The sequence below is a fragment of the Struthio camelus genome, chromosome 2 (genome assembly GCF_040807025.1).
Source record: "Struthio camelus isolate bStrCam1 chromosome 2, bStrCam1.hap1, whole genome shotgun sequence".
Lineage (NCBI taxonomy): Eukaryota > Metazoa > Chordata > Aves > Struthioniformes > Struthionidae > Struthio > Struthio camelus.
In genome coordinates this window covers 132,194,901-132,222,537 of record NC_090943.1, presented here as the reverse complement: position 1 = coordinate 132,222,537, position 27,637 = coordinate 132,194,901, and the positions used below count along the sequence as shown (strand labels likewise).

The window sequence follows — 27,637 nt, the reverse complement described above, 5'->3', positions numbered from 1 at the left end:
TTACTTAATACTTTTAGTGCTCTTGCCTGGGGATAACATTGATTTCGAAAATATGTTCTTGTAGTTTCTACAGTGATGTTCCTCTGGTGATTTTCTGTCCTTTGGTTCAGAACTATAAGTGATGGGCTTTCTGCTCTGCACAATTTGTTTTGATTTCTTTCCGTATATGTGTAACCTAACTGTGTATCCTCATGGGATTTTTGAACAGATATGTCTTCGTGTCTAAATAAAGACTGATCGGGTAATTCACTTATTGCCTACTGTTAATATAGGTATCTTTCCAAGTTCTAATCTTCCTTTGAGTAATGTGTTCTGTGAAAGGAGTACGAGCTATCCTTCTGCATTTAGCCCTTTTGATTTCCCTGAGGTTTCTTACCAATTTATAGTCTTGATTTCATATGTAGGAGAGAAATACCAGCCAGAACCAGAGAGACAGTCCAGTCTCTCTGCTATTGGACCTGCGTGGCGGCTAACTAGAAAGACGCAACATGGATATGTGGATTTTCTTAACTCTAATCCATTCCTCTGATAAATAGTTTGGTTCTGTGGCAGGCTAAATCAGTCTTACAAGGAGGGATTGCCACACTCCTTCTGCACCTACGCTGTTGGCCTTTTATTCCCTTTCTTGTGCTTTCTTGTAAATTGATTCAGGAAGCTGAGTGTGCAGAAACGTCAAAACTCATGAAATATTTTTGCTGACTTAATGATCACCATTGATTCTTTGTAAGATCAGATGAACGCCAGCAGAGCTGTGAGGGAGGAAGTGGAACTGTATTGCTGGAGGAGGACTGGACTGTTGCACTCTTGATTTATTGACCTGTATTGCTTTGGAATCGTGTTCTTGCTTTGCGTTTGGGGCTATGCAGTCACTGTAATCTGGCACAGAACTTATGCTATGGAAAGTGTTGGTCCTGCCCTTGCTCTTCTTACTTGTCTTCCTGCCTCTCTCATGCTGGCAATAATATTTGGCCATATGATGAGCCAGGCGAGCCAAGCTGATACGAGTAAATATTAATATTATGGAGAATGCCCCAAGCCCCAGATTACAGTAATGTTAAAATAAGGGAGGCAGCAAGAATGAATGTTCGGGAAGGGGGCGGGACTCCTTTTCAGTGGCAGCATGCATTTATGCTTAGTTGAAATATATCTTTACATTAGCTTCAAGTGCTCATGAACTTTGCATTATCCTTTGCTGATATGTATGTGTGCTGAAACATTGGAAGATAAAGTATCTTTGATTAAGTCTGTAGAAAGTAAAGAAATACCTGGGCTGCAAATGTGTCTGATGTTCTAGGGTCTATATCATAACAGCTCAACATTCAGTAGAGGTTTTCTAGAAAAGTATGTTGTATTCTTTTTAGTCATTTATTTATTAGCGCTGTAGAAACTTAAAGCTGCCAGAAGATGTCACACTGTGCACTCCTAAACTGTGTTTAGCCTCTGGGTAGATAACATCAGAGGTGTTAACATCTGAATTTTTGTTTCTTCTTCAGGGTAAAGTGTGCTGAATTTTTAAGTCACGCAGCTTACTGAATCTTTTGTAGAGTGTTTTGTGAGCTTTTAGCCTATTAAAGATGCTGCTAGTTTCTCTGTTGAAGAAAATACCTCTTGGGCAGTTTTCATAGCTGTCTGCAGGTTTTATATTATCACTGTTAGAAACCCTATAAACAGAAAGACTGAGAAATTCAGCTTTTGTGATCATTGAGCTCGAACTATTATTAAGCTGGTATTTCCATGGCGATAGCTCTCTGAAGAAATTGAGGGGTAAACTCTTTTTGTTTGAAATGTGGTTATGAGAAAGTAAAGGTAAATATAATCAGATCTTTTAATAGCTTTTGCATTGTATATAAACACAGAAAATACTGCAGTGAAGAGGAGCACAATTCATAAAATTGTAATACTATTTTTTTATTTATATGATGGTTATACAAATTGGAATTAAGTACTACAAGAGATACCCCTTGCTCTGAACATAAAGGTAGTAGTATCAGGAAGTAATGGAGAGTGGTGTTTGTTTTACCTGGAGACTTTTATATTTCATATTACATTTTTAAATTATTGATTTATGATTCCTGCTTATTTTAAGACCTGAGCAAGCTGGTTAGTGGAGTGTCACCCTGCAAAACCAGCTAATAATTCTTGGACAGGGTGAAGAGATTATGTAAGGAAACAAAAACATTTTTTGCAATTTTTTCCTTTTCTACAGTCAGCTTAACTGCTAGTTCAAATTTGACAACTCAAGCGCTCTTGTCTATAGCTGTATATGTTGCCTGTTCTAATTGTGCGTCAGTTCACAAATAATCTTAACACAAAAAATGATGTTTTAAAATCGTCTGTAAATACATTTAGATTGCCAATTAGAAAGAGATTCCTAACTGTCAAAGGATCGAGGCTTTGGAACAACTTTATAATAAATGTAGCCGGAGCAAACCTAACTGATTGTAAGTTGAAACTTGATGCTCAGTATTGTGATATGTTATCAGAGACTAGACTTCATGCTCAAGAAGCTGCCTTCTACTTACAGATTTCAAATTAAGACAAAATACTGTGTTCCAATAATGAATAAAAAAAAACCAAACCAATTCAAGCCCTGTATGTACATCCTAAAGAAGGGGGAGGGAAAACACTGCTAGATTGTATTCATTTAATAATGTAGTTCTATGAGGTTAAAAGCTACTCCTCAAAAATGCAAAGTTATGATGCACTTTTCAATGCCTGTTTTAGGAGAAACTACGGCTTGAAAGAAACAAGGAGTACAATCAATATCTCAGGGATAAAGAAGAATGGAATGAAAGGCTAAGGAAATTAGGGAAGAAAAACACAGAGGTAATACGGATTTACCGAAGCTTATACGTTACAAGAGAGAACATAAATGAACTTTATTGGAAATTTTGTCCCTGTCAGTTGTTTTATCATTGGCTAAGACGCATAAACTAAGACAAAAGAGGCAAAGTGCGGTTTAATTAGGCTCTGATTTTATGAATGTATCTCAGAAGTACTGGTTACAAGTCGTACAGAATAGTTCTTGATTCCTACTTCAGTCGTCTCTATCTGGCAGAAGGATGCTTTCATTCTTCTTTGTGTCTGAAGCAAGTCCCCAGTGTTTTTAGTGATGAAATTAGTGGCCAAGAAAGCTGTCTCTTTGTTGGACAAAACATTAAGCTCTTTTAGGTGTAGCTATTTCCTTTCCCACAGCCGATTTGAGGTTTTTATTGCTGTTAAGCTGTAAACAGGTGCCTTTTCTGGAGAGAGCTCTTCTTGTAAATGAGACTAGTACCTGCACCCTGCGCCCAGCTGCTTGATAGTATGGGGCTTTCACCTCCTTAGTTCTATGAGCTGAGCTGCTTTGCTTAGCTCAGTCACCTCAAATTGCATTTAAATAATTCAAACAGCAAATCCCACTGAAGTGATTTATCCTAACTGAAGTAGATTCGAAGGTACTTTCACAAGCATCTTGGCCCGTGGATTTTAGGGAAAGATATTTTGGAGTAGGAGAGAAGTAACCGGTTGCTAGGAGATTCTTTAGCATTCACGTGTGTCTCTAAAGTGCTGCATTTCCGAAGACTCTGTAGAATAAAGGAAAATAAAATGCAGATTTAGTTAAAACATTTCAGTACACTCAGCACAAATTTAAAACAAATTATTCCAAGAGACACGTGCATTCTGCAAGAGGTAGGAAGCTGAAACGTTGCTTCTTACTTCCTGGGGCAAGTTGTGCTTTGGAGTTAAGAACAGCTTAAACTCTCAGAAGCCTGGCTTTCATCGGTATTTTGTTAGATACAGTTCTTTGCTTTCTGGAAATCCTCCTTTAGTAGGATGCAGGTGGCATCTTACTCACCTTGAACATTGTTTTTCTCTCATTCTGTTTCCTTCAGGTTTTTTGTTGTTTGTAAATGAATATAAATACTTCCTCCATTCTATCTGAATGCCATGAACCTACCTACCTACCTATCTATGCTTAATATATGTTACCTTAGAAGTTTGGTCCAACAGTTCAGGTAATCATAGGATAAATTTAGGTTGCAAAGGGCCTCTGGAAGTTATGTAGTTCAGTCCCCTGCTCAGAGCAGACTTAACCTCAAAGTTAGATCAGGTTAGTCAGGCCTTGTTCAGTTGAATTTTGAATATGTGTAAGGATGGAGACTCCAGGGTTTTTCTGGGCATCGTATTTTGCTGCTTAATTACTCTCACTGTGAACTTTTTTCCCCCTTGATATCCAATTCAAATTTCCTTTGCTGTAACTTGTGACCATTGCTTCTTAGAAAAGCATGGCTCAGGATTCTCAGTAATTGACCATTAGTTAGTTAGAAACTGCAATTAGTACCCCTTGTCTCCATACACACCCTCCTTAAACTTCTTTTCTCTACACTGAACAAATCCAGCTCTGTCAGCTTCTCCTCCGTGTGCTCCAGTCCCCCAACAGTCTTAGTGGCCATCCTCTACGTTCCCTCCACTTGTCAGTCTCTCTCTTGTACTGGGGAAGGAGGCAAAACTAGCCACGCTACTCCGGAGGCTACTTCACAAGTGCTGAACAGAGGAGAAGGATCACTTCGCTTGACCTGCTGGCTGTATTCTTGCTAATGCAGCCCAGGATGCGGTTGGCCTTCATCAATGCAGGGATGCGCAACTGACTCATGTTCAACTTGTTGCTCACCAGCACTCCCAGCTCTTTTCCTGGGAGTCTAGAAAGCCTGTCTAGAAATCCACTTTCTAGACAGAGTGTGCAGACTATTCTTGCATGAGGTTATTCTGTCCCACATGCAGGATTTTGCACTTGTTGAACCTCATGAGGTTTCAGTCAACTCATTTCTGCAGTTCATCAAGATCCATCTGAATGGCAGTCCTGTATATTGACCTCTTCTCCTGGTTTGGTGTCATTTGCATCTTTAATTGATTTTTTCTTTGCAACATTTTGTGAAGTATCAGATACTATTTTCCCTCTATATCTATTATCTACTATTATCCTAGATGAAAGATTATTGCATAGAAATGCTTCAAGGCCTGTTTAAAATCATGTTATTTGCTAGAACTGTGTATTGAACACTGGTCCCATGTGTCATCGGATTGGTTATTATCTACTAAACTGTCCTTTCTCGTGGTCACAGCCATGGGAGAGGGGAAAAATAGATTAAGAATTGGTCTGGGTAGAAAGCTGTGCTCTTAAGTAAGAAGTATCCCAGAATTGCCTGAAGCTGGATAAAATAAGGATATCTAGTCTCTTGGTTAGGTGTAAACTTCAAAATATTTTTTGACTTTTCCTGCCTTTAAATGTGAAGGTCAAGTTGTTACCTCTTGGCATTTGTGGAAGGCCTCTTCAGGACCGATAGCCATTTTTGTGTTTTTTTTTTTTTAAAAAAAAAAAAAAAAGAGAGAGAGAAAGAGTGCTGTTTCCTCAAGAAGAATTTCCCTAGCTTTTGACGTCCTCTGTAAGGAAGTATTTTTCTTGCTCGCTTCCTATGGCTCCTCCAGTATCTGTTTAGGGAATGTCTGAAGAAACACAAAACCAAGATTTTGCTGTATGTGATTTGTTTATATTCAGACCTCTTAATATTTTTTTTCACGTTAAACAGCAGGAGATGGAGAGAAATAAAAAACCTACTGCTGTTACCAAGCTCCAGCCCGAGCTACATACACAAGTACAGCCCTATAGCACAGGTACAGAACCTCCCAAGAAAGATGCCTTTACTTCCACAGAAGGTTATGAAGAACTGCTAAAAAAGAGACAACTGGAGGAAGACAGGTATCATAGGCTAGATGATGGGGCTGAATTAAGAAGTCGACTACTGCATAAAAAACTTGATGAGGATTTGGATGTTCCCGAAAGAAGACATCATGTATTTGCTAGCCAGTGTGGTATTCCTATAAGGAGGCATCACAGACTTGATGAAGATCGTGATTTTGATAGAAGAAACTATGGAATGGACTATGATCCTGAGATAAGTGAAGAAATGGACCCTAGATTTAAATACGAAAGTGATTATGACAGAAGACCTCCACGGCTTTTTTATGCTGAAAGGTATTTTTCATTGAGTTTTCTACTGTATTTCTGTAGTGCTTCTTGTTGACAGCTGTGGATTGCTGTCATCAAAAATCATGCAAAATTCATGTGAAAGTATTTTTTTGGACTTGCTTTAAAAAGAAACTTTGACATAATTTTTAGAAAAATATTTTAAAAATTGGACCAGAACCTAAGAATGTACAGTATATATTAGGTGGCATTTTATATAGTATGGGAAACTAAGAATACTGAAGAAATTACACAAGAAGAGAAGCATACAAATTGTTTATATGAGGAGTAGTTTGCCAGAATACGTTACTGTTTGTGAGGAAACCCCTGTGATGAGAGCCCAAGATTACATGGTTTTTTTTTTTTTTTTTTTTTTTACTCTGTAATTGTTTTACCAAGTCAATCTTCAATTCAATGTTCAATTCAGATTCTAAAACTGGTTTGAGCTTCAATTTTTGGTATATAGTACTAGATGTTAGAAATCTTGAAAATATATTTTGAAAAAAATCTTCATTTTTACTGCATGTCTTGCTAATTGGTGAAGTCTTAAAATTTATACATTGCTGAGTCAAATCCTGATGCTAATCTAGTTAATAACTGTACGATTTGAATAAACGTTTAAGAAAACATTTAAGGCGGGTGACCAAATCAAACAAAAAAGGAGTGTTACGTATAAATCAAATATGAGGAAAACAGATATGTATTTCTATTAAATACTCTTTAGTGTGTTAGCTGATAAATCAATTGGGTTAATTGTTAATCTTTCTATTCTAAGTTCACTCGTTATAAAACACCCATGCGCACACACCCCGCCTTCCAAATCATTCCAGGTCTGGCTCCCTCCAGTTATTCCACTGCAAGAACAGATTGATTTCAAAAATGAGGAGTTACGGTGTGAAACAGTACCAAACTTGAAACAAGTGTATCTTATCCAGCCAAATTCAAATGAAGTAACGCAGTAAAGTGTTTTTGTATGTAAGTTTTAAACGTTTTCAGTTTCCAGATCTCAGAACAATAGACTTGTATATTCTTTTTCCGTCTCCTTTGTGATAAGGATGTTGCCAGAATCATTTCACCACTGTTTCTGCCGTGAAAGAAGCATGATTTTCTTTCCCTTATCAGCGGAAATAGCTCCTTTTTCTGGAATTAGCACTTCTAGAACAAACACAAAGCAAATTCTACTTCTTTCAACAATGTTAAATACTGCGATCATGTTTCATTGTTAATTACTGGTGATATGGCTAAATGATCTTTGAGTTGTCTGTTTACGTGAATAAATTTCTGGACAGTATTGTAAATTAAAAACAGAAAAATAAAACCAAACAAAACCTGAAGTGCTGTTCTACTGGAAAGGCCTTTTCGAGGTGGAATGTAGCCATATTTCGTTCCAGTTTCAAATGGCAGTAGAGCACTGTAACTACTCTAAGAAAATGGCTTTTAATATTCCTTCTCAGCCTTTCTAAGGTTAAAAACCAACTAACCAGTTCCCTCCCCCCATCAAGGAATTAAACAAAAAATGCAATTTTTCTTTGTCAAAATTGTACCACAAGATGGAGCAAAGCAGGTTTTAGGATATGGTCCTTATGTTCTACAGCTCTTCAGAATTTTGTACAGAGAAGTATGCTAAGAGGTTTGACTCGGTGTCTATGAAAGATAGCCAAAATGTCCATATTTCTCAGAAAAGGGCGGGGGGTTACTGTTAATACTATATGTTAATTAATGTCCAGTAGGATGAACGTCCTCGTTTTTTGCCGGGTAGCTGTAATTTGCCACTGTCTAATGTAATCGAACAGAGGGCCTCCATATTTAAATAAAAATGACTGTTTGATAAAGTTTGAGGGTTTACTTTGTTTCTCAAAGAATACACAGTTATATATGTAAAATAGCAGCAAGGATGATTTTTTTAGCCAACAGTATCCAGTATCACCGTGAATAGCAGTATACCACTTTTTAGTTATTCCATAAAACCCAAACGGCTCATATGAATGTCTGTGGCCAACATAATACTGGAAAATTAATTGCTTATTTCAAGAGGCCTCTGAAACGGTCAGTGGTCAAATTCAACTTTTCCTTTGAAAAGCAGTACAGAAGATAGTCTTCTCCTTGTTATTAGCGAGCTTGATGTATGCCTGTTAAAAGAAGCTGTTTAATCACCAACTGAATTGCCTGAACTTTCTGTGTAAAATTAAGGTTTATTTTTTGGTATGTATTTACTACTTTGCTGAATTTTTATTGAAAATGTTCATTGTTTCTTGTTAAACGTGCTTTGTCATCCAGTATTGTTTTCTCCTTCACAAGGAGGTCCACTGATCTTTTACAAACTATATTCAGTCTCCCTTCAAGAAGGAGAAACACACCTGTTAGTTACTGACAGCTCAGCTTCTGAAAAGTTAGCCTTCCCCCCTGCCCCGTTTCAGGTAAAATCAACCTTTTCCCAGTCAGATTTGATTTGTGGCAGAAACTAAAATCATTAGAAGAAATATTTTTATTTGCTGTACTAACATATATATTTTTAATTGGGCTTATTAGCTTAGAGAGGCAAGTGATTGTAACAGAGTTCTCCAGAAAGGTTTCTCTTTTGGCAGAGGGCACAGAGGCTGTGACGTGTTTCAGCAACTGGAGATGGTGACAGGAAAGCAAGAGGAGGTGCAAAGTTTGTGTGGTTCTTATTGTGGGGAACAGTGGGCTGTCCCCAGCAGCCAGACCTGTCCTATAAACAACATAAGAAGTCTTTCTTGACTGAACCAGGCCAACCTATCTGGGCAAAACAGAGCAGCTCTTTGGTGGCTGGAGGCATTAAAAAGCAGGCGAGAGAAGGCAGGTTCACACCTGCCTTCTCACTCACACGCCAGGTGTGTACTCCAGACGCTCCTGGAGTACCAAACTCAGTGGCTGCTCTAGGTCACTATTTCCTGTCGTCCACCATGCTAAGCTTGCTGCTTTTGCCAAGGTAGGTTGCCTCTGGAATCCCAAGGTTTGGTTTTTTGCTTCCTCCATGCTTCTTTTTATCACCCTGTAGACTACTAGGCTTTGTATTGCCTTACCACGTTTCGGTCTTAAGTGAACAGTCTTATGAGTAACAGTGATCGTTGTCAAAAAGATGATCTTGGTCTTGAAAGGAGACCATGTTGTGCCAGTGGATGTACTGCTTCCGTGGTGTTTTCGTGTGGTGTTAAGCCTACCAAAGCAATGTTTAATAATCTAGTTATATCCTTCCATCTCTGATTATTGGCTTTTATTTAAATCGTGCAGAGGCAGGCAGAGCTGTGGATCTTTTGACGTGATAGGATAAGATGTTTTGCCTGTGTTTATGTAGTATTTTTTGGTTTACGTAGGCAAAAGTACACAGCTTTGCCCAGCTCTCTGGAAAATACTCAGCTTTGTCAGCATTTACTGGGTGCTTTATTTTTCATTGAATATCTATTTTTGCCTTATTTTATCAAGATAACTTGACGTCCTTAATCAGAAAGTAGTTGATTTTAAAGGCTAGACAAGCTTGTAAATTCAACTACTTTACATCTTCTCAGGAAAAGCCCCCTTGTGCCCACACAATTTTTGGCATCTTGGGAATTATTTGGAGTTTCATTTACATTACTTTTTTTGCTTTCTATGTAGATGATTCAAATTTCAGCTCCTGTTTTCACCATACTACCTCATACCTGTCTGTTACCTTGAGGAGAAGTCCACTTTTTTCATTTAAATAAAATTAATTAATTTAAGCAATATTAGGCACATAGCTAAGGGTGGATTAAGGACGCTTCTTACACTTGAGTTAACTATTTTACTAGACTTACCATTTAGCTGCATGCTGAGAACTGTTGTAGGCTTTGGCCCCGTGGAGATTAAGAGCAAGATCAGTTTGACTTAATGCCCTCTGAATGCCAAACTATCACTTCCAGCATCTGATCTGGAGTTGCCACCAGGGATATGAATTTGGTCACGTATATATAAACAACACAAGTAGTAAGACTTGTCAGAAAAGCTGCCCCTGCAACGAAGAATTAGACTAAGTTTTTTGCAAGGAAAACAACGTTCTAACCCTAGGCAGCATACAGCCAGCCAGGTATTCCAGCAAGAAGAGATTTTCTTGGAATTTGTTGCATCTCTTCAGCTCTCAGAACTCCTAACCAGGCCCAATAACAGGAAGGCAGCATGAAAGTGAACTTGGATTTTCAGATTCCAGAGAGATGGCTGCCTTGACAATTCTAGCAAAGGGAATTATTTCTGGAAGTTGTGTGATAGGTTCAGAATTGGCCCTGCGATCCAATGCACAATCAGGCTGAGGATGCATTTGTAAGAGACTGGTGGACCTTCTTTTAAGATTGGATGTTCCTAGGCAAACGTGGCTGAATTGTTTCTATTTTTTTTCAAGGCCTCATAGAGATGCAAGAGTAAGAGATCTGCCTGCAGGTTATGAAGATGAATTAAAGGAGATATCACATGTGCAACAGAGCTCAAGAACTGGAAGTATTAGGTGTGTCCTACAGTGTATTTTTCTGATTACTGCACTACAAAATCATGATGAAAGGCAAACGTTTATTAAATCTACTTAAAATTCCTAATACGTTAGCCAAAATGGCTATTTTTTTTCTTTAACTAAGATATAGTAGAACGAGAACAATGTGTTTCCTTTGATAAAAATAGCTATTGAATCTAGCACGCCAGTTTTCTTTTGGAAACAATAGCCATATCACCTGCTTTCCAGCTGAGACCGAAGTTCCCACTTCGTGAACAGGAAAACAGGGAAGTCTTTCCTGGTAATAGTTTTAAGATTCTTTTTTTCCTCTCTGTTTTCTGGACTTGCGAAGTAGAGACTGAATCCCAGTGGATGAAGTTTAAGCAAAATACTGAGACCCTACATGAACAGTGTCAGCAACCTCAGTGGAGCCAGTCAAGGGTTTAAGTGCTTGACTGACTCAGTGTTTCTGATAGCTTTAGAAACTGCAGGCGAAGAACTGTGAGAAATGCCGTTTTCCAGAAGGCGGCTGCTTTTGCTTATATTTCTTACAATTTTAGGAGAGCTGCTTATCATAACCTGTAATGATGCAAGTTCACCTATCATATTTCACACAGACTGTAAGTCAATTTTTAAGTCTGATCTTTCCATTTTCTTTTTTGTCTTTGCCAGAAATCAGGCACAAGTTAGTACTTCAGCTAGTGAACAGGCAAAGTCTGCAGCTGAAATGCCGTATGCGACAGGCCTTGTTCTTGGTATGTACAAAAACCTAATTGGTAACACTGAGTTAGCTTTTCTTTGCATATTTTACTTTTCTTTGGCAATAATTAAAACGATATTTTTTTCATGCTAGTTGTCCCTGAGATTGGTAAATCGATATTATTTAAATAGAGAAAATCAAAAAAGAAAAGAATGTTACTTTTTCCATTTAATGCAATAGGGCTTTCCAAGTAATTTTTAAGAGGCCGTGTCTCTTCTTAAGCTTAACATGTGAGGCTCACGTTCTTGTCTGTCTTTAGGATATGAAGCATGGGAGAAATGTTAATATCAACATTCTTAAAGACTGCAACTCAGTGTTTGAATTTTAATTGTAAAAATATGGGAAATGGTAGTGTGCACAACTGTATGTAAGAACAGATGACTCTGATCATCTCTTAAGTGTGGCCACAAGCTTTAGCAGGGAAAACTGTGGAGCACGGTAGAGAGAAGTACTGTGTTTTACTTGCTGAAAAACAGCATTCCTGTCTAAATTCAGAAAAGCATAGGAAAAGTAATAGAATTGTATAGTACTATAGTAACTGTAGTAGATCTTCAGATCTACTGAAGTTAAGCTAGCCTCTAAAGTTAAGCTAGCCTCTAAAGTTAAGCTAGACTTGAACTGATGGAAAATTGAAAAAAAAGTTGTCAGAATAACTTAGCTTTACATTTGAATCAAACTGAACTTTAGTGCTGTATAAGGGCAGGATGATTTTTCTGAAGATTCTAAAGGCTGCATTAGGATGCTGGTGTTGTAATTGTTTGTCAGCCTCTCTGGTCTTTTTGCAGTCATCTCACTATGGTAACTTGAATACAAAAAGTTATCCATTTGTCTTCACAAATTCCTGGTTTGTAGAGGAAAACTCCATTGTATAAAAATTAAGTATATTATCACTCAAAATTGTTGGCAGTGAGAGGTGATTTTGGACCAAAAAAAAAAAAATCACGAGCCACAAGGTCATCTTGTATGTTTTGGTTGCTTTATAGTCAGTCACAGCATGATAGCTGAATAAAAAAATTACTCAGCCATAAATCATGAGTCTTTGTCTTTCCAGCCTCCTCTACTTTCTCGATCAGGTTTACTTCACTCGAGATCCACAGTGATCACTGTGGATCTCACTCGAGTGAGATCACTGTGGATCAATACATGGAAATTTGTTAGGGATGCATTGTGTCTGATGGCCATGCTTTATAGAAAGTTCCTCCCCTTCTCCCTGGAATCTCACTCTGATATCTTTATTTCCAGAATGAGATAAGGGGAAGATTGCCAAAAGTTTAAACTGTTGGAGTTCCCTAAAAATCCATGTTAGGTGCTGTTGTCACCATTTCCTTTTGCATGTACATGTCTTCCAGTACGTCTCTAATTCTTTGTAGCTGTGGAAACCATCTTAAAAATGGATCAATTGCTTTCATCCCTGTAATTTGACTGTCTTCATTTTTAAACTTCGTTGTTATCCAGAGCAGTGCTTTGTATTTTTTGAGTGCTATCATATATCTTTCTTAGTTCAACATTGGAAAAAATATAAAAATTAAGAAACTATTTTTTTAGTTATTCTATCACTATGACAGTATTTTGAAAATTTTAATGTCTTGACTATTTAGAGACGGTAAACTAAAAATAATAATGAAAGTTATAGTAGTTCTGATGGTGATACCCCAAATAAATATTAAAAGTAGATTTTTTTTATCAATACAGTGCTCTCATGCACATTCCCAAACTATATACTCTGCTGTGTTTCATATTTTCACTTGATGGAAAGGAGATGTTTCCATACAGTACCTTTTGTATGTATTCTGTGGAGTGTTTATGCTAATCTCCCGTTAGGTGGTCAAGACCGAGAATTTCTCCAAAGGAAAAAAGAGAAATACAGACAAGAACTAATTGAACAGATGGCTGAGCAGCAGAGAAATAAAAGACGGTAATGGAAAGTTACTATATTTTAAAAGATAACTGCTGTAATTTAAAGGAATTTCATGAATTTCTCTGAATATGTTAAGAATAATTTCCATAAATTAGGAATTCTAGCTAGTATTTTATTAAAGGTAATGTCATGTCTAATTTAACTCATTTGGATGAGACCTCTAGTTTTTAAGAGACAAATCCACCAGCTTTAAGAGGAACAAAGGCAAAGCTAGAAATTTTTGTTTGTAAAAGTGATTTTTTTTCAGTTTCTGAAGGATATAAAAACTTCTACTGATTTTTTTTTTTTTGGGGGGTGGGTGGGTGAGGGGGAGCGTCAGATTATTTTGCAGAGTTGAAAGTGAATCTTTCTTTACTTTCCCATTTAGGAAGGTGGTCTTTCACTTTCAAATCACTTGTCTATCTGGTATATGCATAGCAATTAAATATAAACTTCTTGCTTGCCTTGCTTGCTACCTTTACATTCATTGCTGAATGACTGGCTGGATGCATACAAACACAGTGATATTAATGAAAGGATTAATTAAAAAGAAGTAACTTGACACTATGATTAAAAACTGTACATGCCTGACAAACTTGAGACCTGAAATTACATTATAGTGCATATTCCTGTTTTGAATCAGTTGTTTGAATATGCTTCTTACTGTAATGTGAATAAAGATCAATTTATAATGTGAATAAAGATCAATTTTTATCAGATGTGCTGCAAGGCTGTAGTAAAAAAGCAATGTATGGTTTGACCTTTTTGGCAGTTGGATTTTTATTAGGTGGAACAGATGATAGCCAGATACTTCTGCGGAGTTCTCTTTATTTGCAAAGAAAATACAGTGTCCTTTTTCTCTGACTCCGTAGGAGTCAAGCTGAAGAATGGTCTTTTGCTGCTCTGGGTTTTCAGGATTCTGTTAACTACACGTTTGTCAAGTCTGTGCTTTAAAAGAATGAGTATAGTTGTTATTGCTCTTTGACTTGATCTTTTTAATTCCCCCTCCCCCCCCCTTTTTTTTTAAACAACAACAACAAAACAGTGAAAAGGAACTTGAACTCTCAGTTGCTGCTTCTGGAGTGATAGACCCAGAAAAGAAGGTGAGGAGCTTGGATTTTCTGTTTTTCATGTATACAGACTTTTTTTTTTTTTTTTTAATTACATGTACATTGTGGCTACTGAGTCACAAAGCTTTGTATGGCTTTTATAGCATAATAAATATATATCTTATTTCTAATGGAGCATTAGTATAAAATATTTAAAAAGCTAAGGAAAAGGCTGTTACTGATTACACATTCTTTCAGTTCAAGAAGGAAATAGTTTAATGGAAGTTTTCAAGCATTTTCTTTTGATGTGATGAAGTAGAAATTTGGTGCAAGCAGTGTAGGTGATGGAAAAGATATTTAGTGTCCAGTGGAAGCTTGCATGTGCAAACATTAGTGATTTTCCTGTGGAAATGTAAAGTATGCTGCTGATGGTCTTTACCATGTGCCTGATTTGCTCTTTTCAGTAAAACAAACACACAAACAACTGCTCCTCCCTCCCCCCAAAAAAACCATTGTTTTGCAGCTAAGTCAATTTACAGTGGCGATTTTTATTCCAAATTTGTAATCTTTTTTTTTTTTTTTTTACTATCAAATGTAGTTTTTAGAATTACAAGCATTTTTACACAATTTTGTAAAGAGCAAGATCTTTAACGCTGTATTACTTACAAGAGTGAATGCAGTTACTACTGTCAGCACTTCCTCAGTAAGATGGTTATTCTAATTAGTACCAAGTGTGATTATCACATATCTAGGAGGAGTAGATTCGGTACTGGTGACACTAGTAGCAGACTGATTGTCACATAACTAGTACGATATGCATGCATGTGTTTGATAAATGCCCAAAGCCAATGCTTCCAGTAGAGATTTGCTGTTGGAAATGTAGGAGAGAGCGCTTTCTCAAGCAAACTTGATTACCGGTTTAAATGATAAATATTGCTGTGTTTTGGGAGGCTGACAGAAAGACACTTGTGCCATTTCTGGAGAGTTCAGCAGATGTGAAAGGAGTTCATTCATCTTTGTTTTCTAGAAAATAAGAATTGCTATAACGTACTGTCAACAGGGCAGTCAACATCTAAGGCAGGAAACAGGATGCATATAGATAAATAGCTGAGCTGGACCAAAATTCTTGCTCCTGAATGGGGAGGAAGATCGCTTACAGCTGGTTTAGTTACACGTTCCTGCCCTCTCTACTTTTGTCTATGGTGTGTTTATTTGATCCCTTTAGTGAACTGAATCAGCTCAGTGAGCTCGCAGTGAGCCGGATCTCTCTTGCTCTAAGCCTTTAGCTGGCTTAGAGAGGTGAATTGGCTAATTGCAGATTCAGGTGGTCAAGGGGAGAGGGCTGGAACGTACATCTGGGAGCAGGGCAGGAAAGATGAGAAACTAAGCAAAGATGCCTCACTCTTCTGGCCACAGCGGGCTCTAGGTTCAGTGTTACCAATCCTGTCTAATCAAACCTGAAGAGCCAGAAGTATGCTGTGGTGAAGCACTCCATGTACTGTATACATCTTAGAGAGAGAGACTGAATATTGCTTGTTATATGAACAAAATTATAACGAGAGCAAGTCTAGGACACGTATAACACTTTAAAATGTTTAACTGAAGGCCTTCAATTAAGTAGAATTGCTACATCCATTTAGCAGCAGTCACTGTTAAATTTAAATTGGTTCTCAGGGAGAGATTCTAATTAGAAAGATTTTGTGATTAATTACAGGCTGATTAAATAGTAATCTCTGATTAAGAGTCTATAAAAGCAGACTCTTCATCTATACTGCTTATTTAAAAAAGCAATCTCCAGGAGAAATCAACTGTACCATAGGCGCTTCTTAAAGTTAAACTAGCTGTAGAGCTAAAATCTGGAGCACTTTGGGATCTGTTCACATTAAGCTTGTCAGTAAGAAAGACTGTTTTAGATGTTCTTCTGCTCAGGTTACTGGAATTGAAAATACAAACAAAAAAAAAACCGCACAGACTACTTTACAATTTCAAATTGTTACAGCTCCTTTCTCTTAGCAAATTCTGTATTCACACTTATAAACTTGAAGTTATACGTTATAAACGTACATGTCTAGTAGGTTTTGAAAATTTTTATCTTAGTTCTGTAGTTTGTAGTTGGTGAGTACTAACTTCCTTGTATATACTGTCTTGCAGCTAAGTGATGAGGAGGTAAACATTTAACATTTTGCTGAAATAATTTCATAATGTAGGGTACACAGTTTGCTGTTAGATATCTAATATTTTGCTGGTGCTGGTATTACTGTCTCTGAATGCATGTTAGTTGAAGCGCTATCATGTTAAGATCAGTAAATTTGGAAAGAAAATCCATTTTTATTTTTAAAATGTATGTTTTTTTGTTCTTTATTATATTGATTCGTTTGAATGAATAGGAAAATATTTATGCCTAGCAGCTGGTATAAGGGCTTTCTGAACGTAGTTATTCAATTTCGGAGCTATCCTGACTTGCATGCCTTTGCATTACTTGCATGTTGCCTTTGACCTTCTTCTGAGGCTGCCAGTTATCAATAAACATTTGATACTTTCATTAAAAAGAAAAATCTGTAATTTTCATGGATGAAAAATCTAATAAAATCAAAGGAACCTAACAAGTACAGTAACTGTATCATAAGGAAATGTTTACTGGAAAAAGTCTCAGTGTATGTTTGCTTATTTTTACTGATTATGAGCTATTTTAGTTTTAGTGAAGGTTTTTATTTCAGAAACTTTTCCTACATAAAATGTGAGAATACTGTTACTGTAGAAAACTGGCAGCTTTAGATACCTGTACTACGGGCCATCGATGAAAATACATATTTTTGGGGAGGATTAAAAACTGGCATAATATATTTGCTGAAACTTGCCTCAGAGGTTATTTTTTGGAAATCTGTGATAAATATGCTAGATTTTTAAATTTGGGGAAAAATATTACAGCTACTGGAAATTTGAACAGCCAGTTGGGAGGCAGTGAAGTGTTTAACACAAACTAAATGGAGGTTCAGAATACTTCATAGAAATAACAAGGTAACTGCACTTTTTTTTTTTTTTTTTTTTTTTTTAAATTTCCTTCAGCCAAATAGATTGAAGCAGTTTGGCTTGACGGCAAGAGCTTCTGAAGAGAAAGCACCACCAGAAAGGCCTAGGGTTGCTTTCCAGACTCCTGTGCCCATCCCGTCTGTCTCACCGATGAATGAAGACTTTCCAAGAGGGCTATCTAGCACCCTTGGTGAAATAGCAGCTCCCAGGTGCTTCACCATCGTGTTAATTTTGCCTATTAAGCTCAGTGTTAAGCACACTATTACTATATGGAAAGGTAGAGTTCAGTGGTGCCGTGCATCCTCCCAGAAACTTGCTCAGGATAGAAATAAATATTTTTAAAGTGACATTTGATAAATTGTCAAAACATTATCTAGTGCCCTGAAATAACTTTTTATTCCTTTTTTTTTTTTTTGCAGCTCATTATATTTTGGAAAATCTTGAGAGGCTGGATTATCCACAGATATGGTTCTCTTTTAGTGGATGTTTGTGTAAAATAACCAAGTTGTACTATAGGAATAACAACTGTGCTATGCCTGTGATACTTAATTACCTGGCATGGCGTGATTTTGGCCTGTAACAATTAGTGCTCTCCCAGACACTACCTGGGCTAAGTTCAGGAGTTTAGTCTAGGCAATGACAGTTTCCACTAGGCGTTGTGGGTAAAACTGCACTGTTTTGGAAGAGCTTTAGCCATGTGGATACAAGCTGTGCTATGCTACTTGTCCTTTGACCAGAGACGAATACTTGGCATGTTTTTATTTGCTGTTTCAGATGTGACCTATGGTTATTGTTAACTGAACCAGGCGAAGGAGGTGTTATTGCTTTATGCTCTTCAAGATTTCTGGATTAGCGTAGGATCATGTACTTTCTAAGGGAAAGTTAACTTACTGTGGCTTACTATATCTTGTTCCTGTAGGACACTAATGAAAGATGTTGGATTGAGCTACATCTAGATTTTTTTTTTCTCATAGTAATTTTTTTTCTTTTTGCTTGTGTTGATGTTTCTCTTCAGTTGAAACAGTAAAACAAAAACCATATTCCTTTTTCCTTTAAGGCTTGCAGCTATGCCACCGCCTCCACCACCAGCTTTGACAGACAACTACAGAACGCCTTATGATGATGCGTATTACTTTTATGGGGCTAGGAATCCTCTGGATCCCAATCTCGCATATTGTAAGTTGATGATTTTAGGTGGGTAGTGTGATTCATAAAATTGTTTTTAATCCAGTTTAAATTATGAATAGTTTAGAACTAGTAACAACTACTTATACCCAATACTTGTATACTGAATGAAAGAAAGAAAAGTGAATTTTTCCCCCAGTGTTGTTTCTGAATTAAGTTTTTTTTCTGCAACTGGAAAAGAAGCAATGACTCTGATCTCAAGTACTTAACCATTACTCCTCTGAGAACATTTTCTTTACAATTTCAGTAATAAAAACACTTCTAAAATTACTTAAATTATTTCATAGTTTTGTATATGTTTAGGCTATGATACAATTTCAGATATAATTTTAAATATTTTTAAAGAAAATGTATAAAGTAATCTAACTTATTATTTTAAAAACTTTATCTACCCTGTGGCTGCTTCAGGAGGTTTTAACAAGTGAAACAACTATGATTTGTGTGTGTTAAGGTTTTTGGGTGTGTTTTTGCTTTTCTAAGAGAAAAATGAATATTGTAAGGTAAAACGAGCTGTTGTGATGCCTTCATAGCAAAGTTGAAATAAACAAACTGGACAGTGTGGCTCTCCTCACAAAAGAGGAGGCTTTTGGAAAGCATGACGTTTCCAATGGTACCTTTAGTTAGTTATTTCTTATGTTAGCTCATTGTAGAGTGTCTTAATGAAGATGCATGTAAATGTTTAAAGAATTTAATTAAATTTATTATTTTAAAGACCTAATTGAATTTTAAAGTAAGAAATGGAGTTGTACCTTGGTGTTGTTTCTTGCGATAGGGGGCATTAAGCTTAGCTACATTTACATTGTAGAAGTCTAGAGTCCTTTTCAGGATCCTGCAGTCAGAGTTTGAGCAGTGAGCTGTGTTCTTTTAAGTAATAGGCAAATGTTTATTTTTGAGGGTCCCAAATTTAAAATAGCTGTTTTTACTGCGTAGATGGCACAGCTATGATGGGAATGCAACCCACACCTAATCTGGATGTTCCTTTAAGCCAAGCTCCAGCAGAGCAATCTGTGTAAGTATTATCTGTATTCATTTTAAGTATTATCTGTATTTTTTTTTTAATGTGCTTTTCATGTTGGGAGTATTTTTCTAACAAGGGATATGCCTTTGAAGTGAAGTGTGTTAAAGATAGCTCTCCAAACTTCTAATCAAGAATTCTTGCCTAAGCTATAGTTCAGTGAACTCCACTGTTTTATATGGATTTATGAAAATGTTTGAGATTATAAACTGCCAGGCTGTGGAAAAGCAACAGCAGTTCTTATAGATTTCAGACAGGGATTTTTTCCCCCCTTTAGATCCTATGATGTTTTGCTTTTATATGTGTGTTCTTTTGTTTCAGAAGTAACACGGAACAGAGGAATACAGCAGATAGACAAAGAAGCATAGGACTATTTTCTGAAGAAAAAGCAAAGCCTTCCAAAGAGGCGACGTTATCTTACCAGCAAGAACTGCAACAGCAGGTACTGAGTGATAAAGCTGCTGCCGTTTTCTTCTTTTTCTTTTGAATATATAGTGGTTGTGACTGTAGTACTCTTTCAGGCGTATTTATACTTAACTTGCAGGTAAAAACTTTTCTTAACAACTGTCCTTCCCTTCATCCCTTCCTCCCTCCCATTCATCTGACCCTCCTCAAGCCCACTTTGGCCCTTTAGGTGGACGGTAAGCTCTTCACTCTTTGTCAGAGACAGATAGAAGGTTAGGACTGACAGCAAACAGTTACATTGGTTCCAGACAACAAATTTGATATAATTCCTTTCATAAACATAAGAGGGAGCTGTATCTTAAAAGCAATGACGTGTTTTGCTCTGCTATCCTCATTGAAAGATTGCTTTAGAGCATGATTGCTCTAATAATTAGGAAGACTCTAATTTCAGTTGTTTCTTCGTGATCATTTGGACACTAGTTCAAAGGCCTCCGTAATGTTTAGCTCTATGTTTGTAGGTGGCAGCCTTATCTCTATTCAGCTTTCTTTTTGGTAGGCTAAACCAGCTTCTATAGCCACCTGTCATCCAGTAGGCTTTCTAGTCACCTCTTCAAGTTAGTGACGTTTTGCTGCTGCAGCTGTTGGGATTTATATTTTTAGAACGTGTTTGGCCAAGATTGTGCAGAGTATTTCAGAGAGACCTTGCTAGAGCCCAGCACGTTGGCACTAACGTTTACCTGTCTCGCTCTTCTTTATGTAGTTGTTCAGTGGAGGTAAATAATTACGATAACAGTGTTTTAATTCTAGCTATGACTGTGCACAGGGGTAAAGGAGAGCCTGTCGGTCAAGTCCAAATTAAAAAGAAAATAAACATTTAGGAAGTGTTTGATACTTGTTCTTATGCTTTGCTGAAGGCTTTTTTGTCCCTATAGTCTTGGTAAATAAGTTCTGTCTTGTTGTGTGAAAGATTCCACAAATGGACATAAACGTCTAATAAATCTGGCACAGCTTGTGATGTAGTCTTTCAAAATCATTATGCTGCTTATGACTGAGAGCTGACAATATATTCTGCTTGCTGCTTCTCCCCCTCCCCCCCCCGCTTTTTTTTTCCTATAGACAAACCTGACTGACTATTTTTTGCAATATTCTACAGGGCTAAACGGGTCTTTGTGTTGGCTCATCACATCTGTGTAAAATCATCTGACATCTGATAAAGAGAAGGCTTTATTATCTGATACACAGAAGGAACGCACTTAAAAATCTACATTAACATATTTTAGCTACAAAAATACTAGACTGTTTTAAAAGCATTGGACAGAAGTTGGACTTTTCCTGACAGGTGTTCCATTTATAAAGGCTGCCTGGATTTATTAGGAAACTTAATTACATAATTTTAAGCTGATTTTGAAGAGAAATAAGAACAAACCGTGGAAACAGGTGTGCATTATTTGCGAATAACAGGTGTGCATTATTTGCGAATATCATCATATATTACTGCAGAAATGGTTATAGAATTATAAAGCATTCTATTTGCACGTTTATTGATGAGTCTTTATCTCTAGTCACCCCTAATGTAAGGTTTGGTAAAGGAAAACATCACAGATTGAGAGAAACAAGTACTGGCATACTGTGAAATTTTGCTTGTTTAACTTTCAGGCAGTATAAATTTCTGTATCTCAAATTCCAAGGATGTGGGACTTTTCGATCTACTGCATGTGTCCAATGTGAATGTTTCTGGAACTTGGAAGTCTTATAGTGTGTATCTGTATGTTTCTGTTACTGACTTTTTGTTTGCTTTTAGATCAGAGAGAGAGAGGAACGACGCAGGCAAGAGAGAGAGGAAAAAGAACGCTATGAAGCCAAGTTAGAAGCTGAAATGAAGAATTACAATCCCTGGGGAAAAGGTGGTGGTGGCGCTCCTCTCAGAGATGCAAAAGGAAATCTGATAAGTATGTTTGCCAAAATTATGGGTTGCCTTTTTAAGAGTGATTATTTTCTTACTCTTATAAAGCGCTATTTAGACATATTATTCCCTGTATTGTAACACTGGTAGCACTTAATTGACAAATAGAAGTACTTGTTTCAAGGAGAGGCGCTGTAGGAATGTTTAAGTGAGAAATTACACTGATTTTAGTGGAATCATTTGCATGGTACAGTCTGAACCAAAGCTTAAGATATGTCAGCTATCAGTGAAGACAAGAAGCAGTAGTAAAGGGAGAAGAGATACTGCAGGCAATTCTGAGAGCTTTCCTTCCAAATGTTCTAGACGTCTGTTGTGAGGATTTCATTTAAACATTTTACAGGAATAATATTTTTTTTGAAAAATCGTGTCTTGACTTATTTGTGACCTGGAAAATGGGAACGTGTTTGGATAAATACATAAAGCTGAATGGAATATTTAAATTTCCTCAAGTAACACTGCTGATAGATGGCCCTATAAATAGCAGTCAGTCAGCAGTAATGATTTCTGAGGCTTTTTGTTTTTCCAAGTGCTGTTTTTATACAAGAGGGGGTAATGAACTGGGAGACAGCTGTAATCCAGGCAAGTGATTTATGAAACCCTGCAAAAAAATCAGTGGTAGATGTAGGATTAAAATTCAAATTCCTGGTTCTGGGTCATGAACTTGGTCCCTACATTAGGCAAATCTCTACTTACTGGAAGAGATCCAGTTTCTATTGCTATAGTAGACCCTGCAGCAATATCTTTTTGTAAAATAAGACAGTACTCAGGAGCACAATTAGATTAGTTGTCTCAAAATAAAAATGTTAACATTAAATTCACTCTAGTGCCAAAGGTTCTCTTTTGTTGAACCGTATACACTCTCTATCCCACATAGTCTACAAAACTGTTTCAGAAATCCCCTTAAAGGTGGTTGCTTCATTTCAGTTTGACCCCCTAACTTGAGGGTTTATATTGCATAACGTTAGGCCAGTAATCATCTCTTACTGGCCTCTGCTAGCTCTCTTCATTCTTGCTATTAGCATCTTGTCATGAAAGGAGCTGTACTGGCTCTGCAACTGGTGGTTTTGTCTGAGAGCTAAAGCGATACATGAGGCTGAAAGTGGGCTTCCTATGCGTGGATTTTAAAGCAAGGCAGCACTTTTCATCAGGTGAATCTAATTCCAGTGTTGTATGTTTGTCCCCCTTCATGATTCTGTGTTATCCAAGAGGATATTTGTTTTTAGAGCACGTGAAAACGGTAAGCCAAATGAACTTGGAACTTTCTGTTCCTCCTCCCACCCCAGTGAATGTGAATGCTTCCAATTAATGTGCAGAATAATGGAAGTGAAACGGGATCCTTGAGGTAAAGCATTTCTCATACACATCTGTGGCTATGGTGCCAGTCGGGTTCCTTAATTAGTTATGTAATTTGGTGGCAAGCTGAGGTACACTAGTAGAAACATTAAGAGCTATAGTCCAAAAAAATTAAAAGTGATAAATTTTCAAGTGAAGGAAAATTTATAACTTTAGCTATTAATTTGTAATGTGAAGCCAATTGAATTTAATATTATCCGAATGTTGTATTATAGTTAGGCTTTTAATTTCAAATATGTGCTTTGGTGATAAAATATGAGAATTTTCAAAGTATAGAACACTGAACTGATCATAGCTTGTATACGTAAATACTAAGTTTTGGAGTACTAATGACATCTGAATGGCCTGTTGCTGAATTCATGAAGTACTTTAAGGAAAAAAAAGATTAAGGGATTTTTTTTTTTTTTTTTAAATTATGTGGCCAGATAAGAAGTTTAGAATTTTGCCTTTAGGTTCCCAGAGGGTATAAAGGTGTTCATGTCGCCTAACTTTAAGGACTTGATTTAAGTGTGTGAGCTGGTTACACTTCTTTCCCCAAGCCATCGGTATAGTGTGGGTGGATGGGTCAGAGGAAGATGTGGGTAACTTAAATTGGTTTGTGCTCTGTGTATTCCTCCTGAGAAGCCTATGTCTGTCCATAAATGAGGAACGAAGAGAAAGAAATATCTTAGCCTGCTTTCCTCTATTACATATTTAAAGTTGTGTTTCCCACCGTAGTTTAACAACTTGATGGGTAAGCTGTAGGTCAAATGTTAATAAGCATGTAACATGCTGTCTCTGCCATCTCTGTATGTTATGCAGTGCAATTTGTCTTTTTATCCTATTGAAGAACATCTGTCACTGTGGGGACTCTGGTATATGCGATGGCTTCTTTACAGAGAAGAATATAATTCAAGGTTGTAGGAATGTGTGTGTTTGAATAACTACAGTAGTTCATAATTATCAGAAACACCGATTAAAAAGAATATCTGAAACCTCTGTAGTTTGTTTTTTTCCAGGGGCCTTTTTAGGTATAGTGTGATGAACGTTTCAAGGTTAGCTGACACTGATAACTTTGATCAGGATTTTTATGGTGACTAATATGTACAATGCAAATTTTGGTGAAAATTTTAAATGACGTTGTTTTGCTTACATACGGAAATCCACACCTGGATTATTACTGAAGACATGAAAACCAGAAAACCCATTAATGTGTTATTGCAGTCATCACCATTTATAGAAATGAAATGGAACAGAAATTCAGTATTTAAGATGCAATGCTAAACTGAAATGTTTTACAACTTCAAAGAAGTAAAAGGAGGAATAGTTTCTAAATGCATATATGTCAACACAGGCTTGTCAGTCTTTTTAGTCTTTGAGCTCTTTTTCCTTTCTTTTCATAGCATTTTCTAGGGATTGTTTTTGCTGTGAAGGATCATTCTTGATAAAAGAAACATGACCAAAAAAAGAGTAAATATATCAGCAGTTTTATTTTAATCAGTGAATTGTTGATTACTAACATTTCACCTATAGCTTACATGTTATTGGTTTTGCTTAAATCTTTTGTTCCCATAGCTGGTGTGCCCGGAAAAAATGGAGTCTGCTGCAGCATCCCTGTACTTTGAGAATCTATGGTGAACATGCCTTTTGTGAGAATAAAATATTGTAAACAGTTATTTCCCCTTTCCTTTAGCTGACTTGAATATGATGCACAAGCAGAATGAAGATGCGTATCATAATCCAGAGGCGAGACTATATGAAGATAAAAGGGCTATTGTATCTGTTGACCTAAGTTTGGCCTCCCCAAGACCTGAGAACACAGAAGCATCTACAAATAAAATAGCAGGTTTTTAAGAATACTATATTATAGCTCTAATTATGTATAGGATCAAAACTCTCTTGTGTCTTTACTTCTTTCCTGTAGTCCTCTGATAGTGCTAGTGCCCTTTACTTGTGTAAGTCAGTATTGTGCTTCTTTCCTGAAGTTCTTCATTGCCGTCATTTTGTGCACTGTGAAAGCGTATTTTCTTATCTGTCTGTTGAGTAATGATAATTGTTTTAGTACCAGTCAGGATCAGTACATCAGCTTTCTAGATTCAGTGTTAACTAATCAAATCTTCTTGCATTAATGTTTTACTTTGAAATGAAACAGTGAAATATAACTGTATAAGAGGAGAGAAGATGGAATAAAAGGAGGAAGAAAGTCTGCAGATGGGTGATGTTATAAGTTAAGATGAAATTGGTACAGTATTGAGGTTAACAAATTCAAAAATAATTACAAATAAATTAGGTACATGTGCAGCCCTGTACACTGCCTCCAAGTTTTCAGGTTTTATTGTTTTTTTTTTTTCTATTTAAAAACAAAGGCATCTTTCCTTCTTCATATGTATGTGAAATACCCAAATGAGAGAGCTGTGGTACTGCAGGCACGTCCCCAGTCTGGGCTGGGCAAGGGTCAGGCTCTGTGGTGGTCTCCTGACGTCAGTTGAAACGCTGCCTCTCTTTCTCCTGGCAGAACTGCTGCACTTCTGTGTAAAGAATTAGGTGGTAATTGGAGCGTAGACCTGGACTTCACAAAATTGCAGATCAGTGTTCTGACTGCTGCTGTAGGATCAGTCTTTTTTATTCCTCTTGTCACACCACCCCCACTTTCTCCCTACTACACTGTAAATTTAGCCATTTAGTAAGAAGTGAGACAAGCAAAACTGGTAAAGCAGTAATGCAGCATAGCAAAGAAACTCCTGGTTGGAGCACTCGTTTTGAGGTCAAGAGGTACAGAGATTGGTTCAGACCACAAATGTGAACTTCAGTCTTGAACCTCCCAATTGAATAGTCAGGCAGTTAAGTGGCCTGGTGCAGGTTGTGATTTTTACTTTTTCCCCCTCCCCTTAAAGAGGAATTTGCAGGAGAGTAGCTGATACACGTAAAGGCCTGGATGTATTCCATAGTAACTTGTCTGTCTGGTGTCCGTGCTTTGTAAATGGTATATAAACTTAATTCTGACTTTCTGACTTTCACTTTCAGGTGAAATAAATACATCCTGAAAGAGGCACATGTAAATTTAGTTATATTTTGAAAGCATTTGAACTGTGATTCCATATAAAGAAGAAGAATATCAAAGTGCACTTCTTGGTTATTTAAGCTTAGACGGCACATACTCTTAAGGCTAGGTTGTAGCAGTAAGCATGTGGTTTCCCTTGGGAAATTAAGTGGGGATGTTATTTCTGCTTACTTCTGAATTGAGTCTTAAGCTGCCGTATGTGAGGAAGCAAGGGGGGAACATGAGAACAGCTATAGCTATGTTCCTTTCAAATTGTTAACAAATGTGTGGGAAAAGAGCCATGACTCTTCCTCCAAAGAATACTACCTCAAGGATGTGTAAACCTAATGTAATTGAGAAACATGCTATGTCAGGTGAAAAGATAGCACAGCTTTCCTGCCTTCTTCCATACTCGCTTCCTTTTTCCTCTGTTTCCTGTAGACATCTTGTTCCGCAAAAGCTTCTCTGAATGGTATCCGAGTTATTCTTCCTTTCTAGAGCTTGTGGGACTGTGCGGTTATGACAAATTCCTGACGCGGGGCTGAGAGTAACTTGGCAAACTCTCTGTAATGATGTTGCTTCCAGTAGAGTGGAGAAGGTAGCTGAGCTGAAAGAGATCTGACACTTCAAACTTCATAGTATAGGATGCACCTTATGCTGGCAAAATTGAATTTTCTGAAGTCCTTTGAATTTTGTCTCCCGTTTTTTGTTTTCTTTTTTGTAGCATCCGTTGCTGTTTTACCTCAGCATTTATTCGATAAGGGTGCAAAAAAGATAAATATTCTGTTTTTAAAGGTTAAATAAACCTAAAGAAAAGAACTGCGTGTGCTAAGTATGAGTAAATGCAATAAATAAAGTTATGAAATGTAAAAACTGAACTATTCTAATATCTTAAAGGTAAAATTTGTAGATTTTACGTTCTTTTAGACCACCTGTAGATTGATCAGTAGATTAAATGACCTATTTCATGATATCCTGAAATCCTTTGTAGATATTATTTTGTAAAAAGACAATTAGCTCAAACATTGTTAATTGAGCTGTTAACACATGGTAGTACTCTAGGCAGACAAGCTAAAACTTTAACCATAGCTATTGTTTTCAATTATAGTCTTGAGTAATGGATATCATAAGCTGCCTTGTGAAAGAAGTGCCTCAAATTCCTGTTTCTTCACTTTGGCTTGCTATGTCAGATTTTCAGATTTTCATCTGGAAACTGTTTTTTCCCCCCCGCCCGCTTAGGTTTTACATTTGCACAGACTTCTCCTTTTGCTCGAGGTAACGTGTTTGGTGAGCCGCCGTCTCCACAACATCTTAAGCGGCAGGAGTCATACAAGAATTTTCTTCGTCTACAGGTGAATGCTCATGCCAGTTGTTCCCCCCCTGCCCCCAAAATAGGATTTAAAATCAAAGTAAATAATCAGAACCTGCTTACTAGATACTTTATCCACTCGCAGCTAACTCTGTACACAGGATAATGTGCCGAGAGCTGTTTACTGTT

At 37.0% G+C, this 27,637-nt stretch overlaps 1 protein-coding gene across 10 annotated transcripts in view; it reads left to right on the top strand.

Moving 5' to 3' along the window:
- The window catches only part of CSPP1 (centrosome and spindle pole associated protein 1), a 69,120-nt gene that overhangs the window by 15,090 nt on the left and 26,393 nt on the right, over positions 1-27,637 (top strand). For 8 of the 10 annotated variants that reach the window (XM_068932568.1, XM_068932569.1, XM_068932565.1 and 5 more), the window contains 13 exons: positions 2,725-2,826; positions 5,571-6,016; positions 10,380-10,481; positions 11,136-11,218; positions 13,045-13,138; positions 14,166-14,223; positions 17,236-17,408; positions 18,257-18,375; positions 19,315-19,393; positions 19,721-19,841; positions 21,606-21,753; positions 24,793-24,945; positions 27,379-27,491. In XM_068932568.1, the coding sequence (XP_068788669.1) occupies positions 2,725-2,826; positions 5,571-6,016; positions 10,380-10,481; positions 11,136-11,218; positions 13,045-13,138; positions 14,166-14,223; positions 17,236-17,408; positions 18,257-18,375; positions 19,315-19,393; positions 19,721-19,841; positions 21,606-21,753; positions 24,793-24,945; positions 27,379-27,491 (1,791 nt within the window). The remainder of the gene's footprint in view (positions 1-2,724; positions 2,827-5,570; positions 6,017-10,379; positions 10,482-11,135; positions 11,219-13,044; positions 13,139-14,165; positions 14,224-17,235; positions 17,409-18,256; positions 18,376-19,314; positions 19,394-19,720; positions 19,842-21,605; positions 21,754-24,792; positions 24,946-27,378; positions 27,492-27,637) is intronic. The other 2 variants (XM_068932571.1, XM_068932572.1) reach the window with 2 other exon arrangements.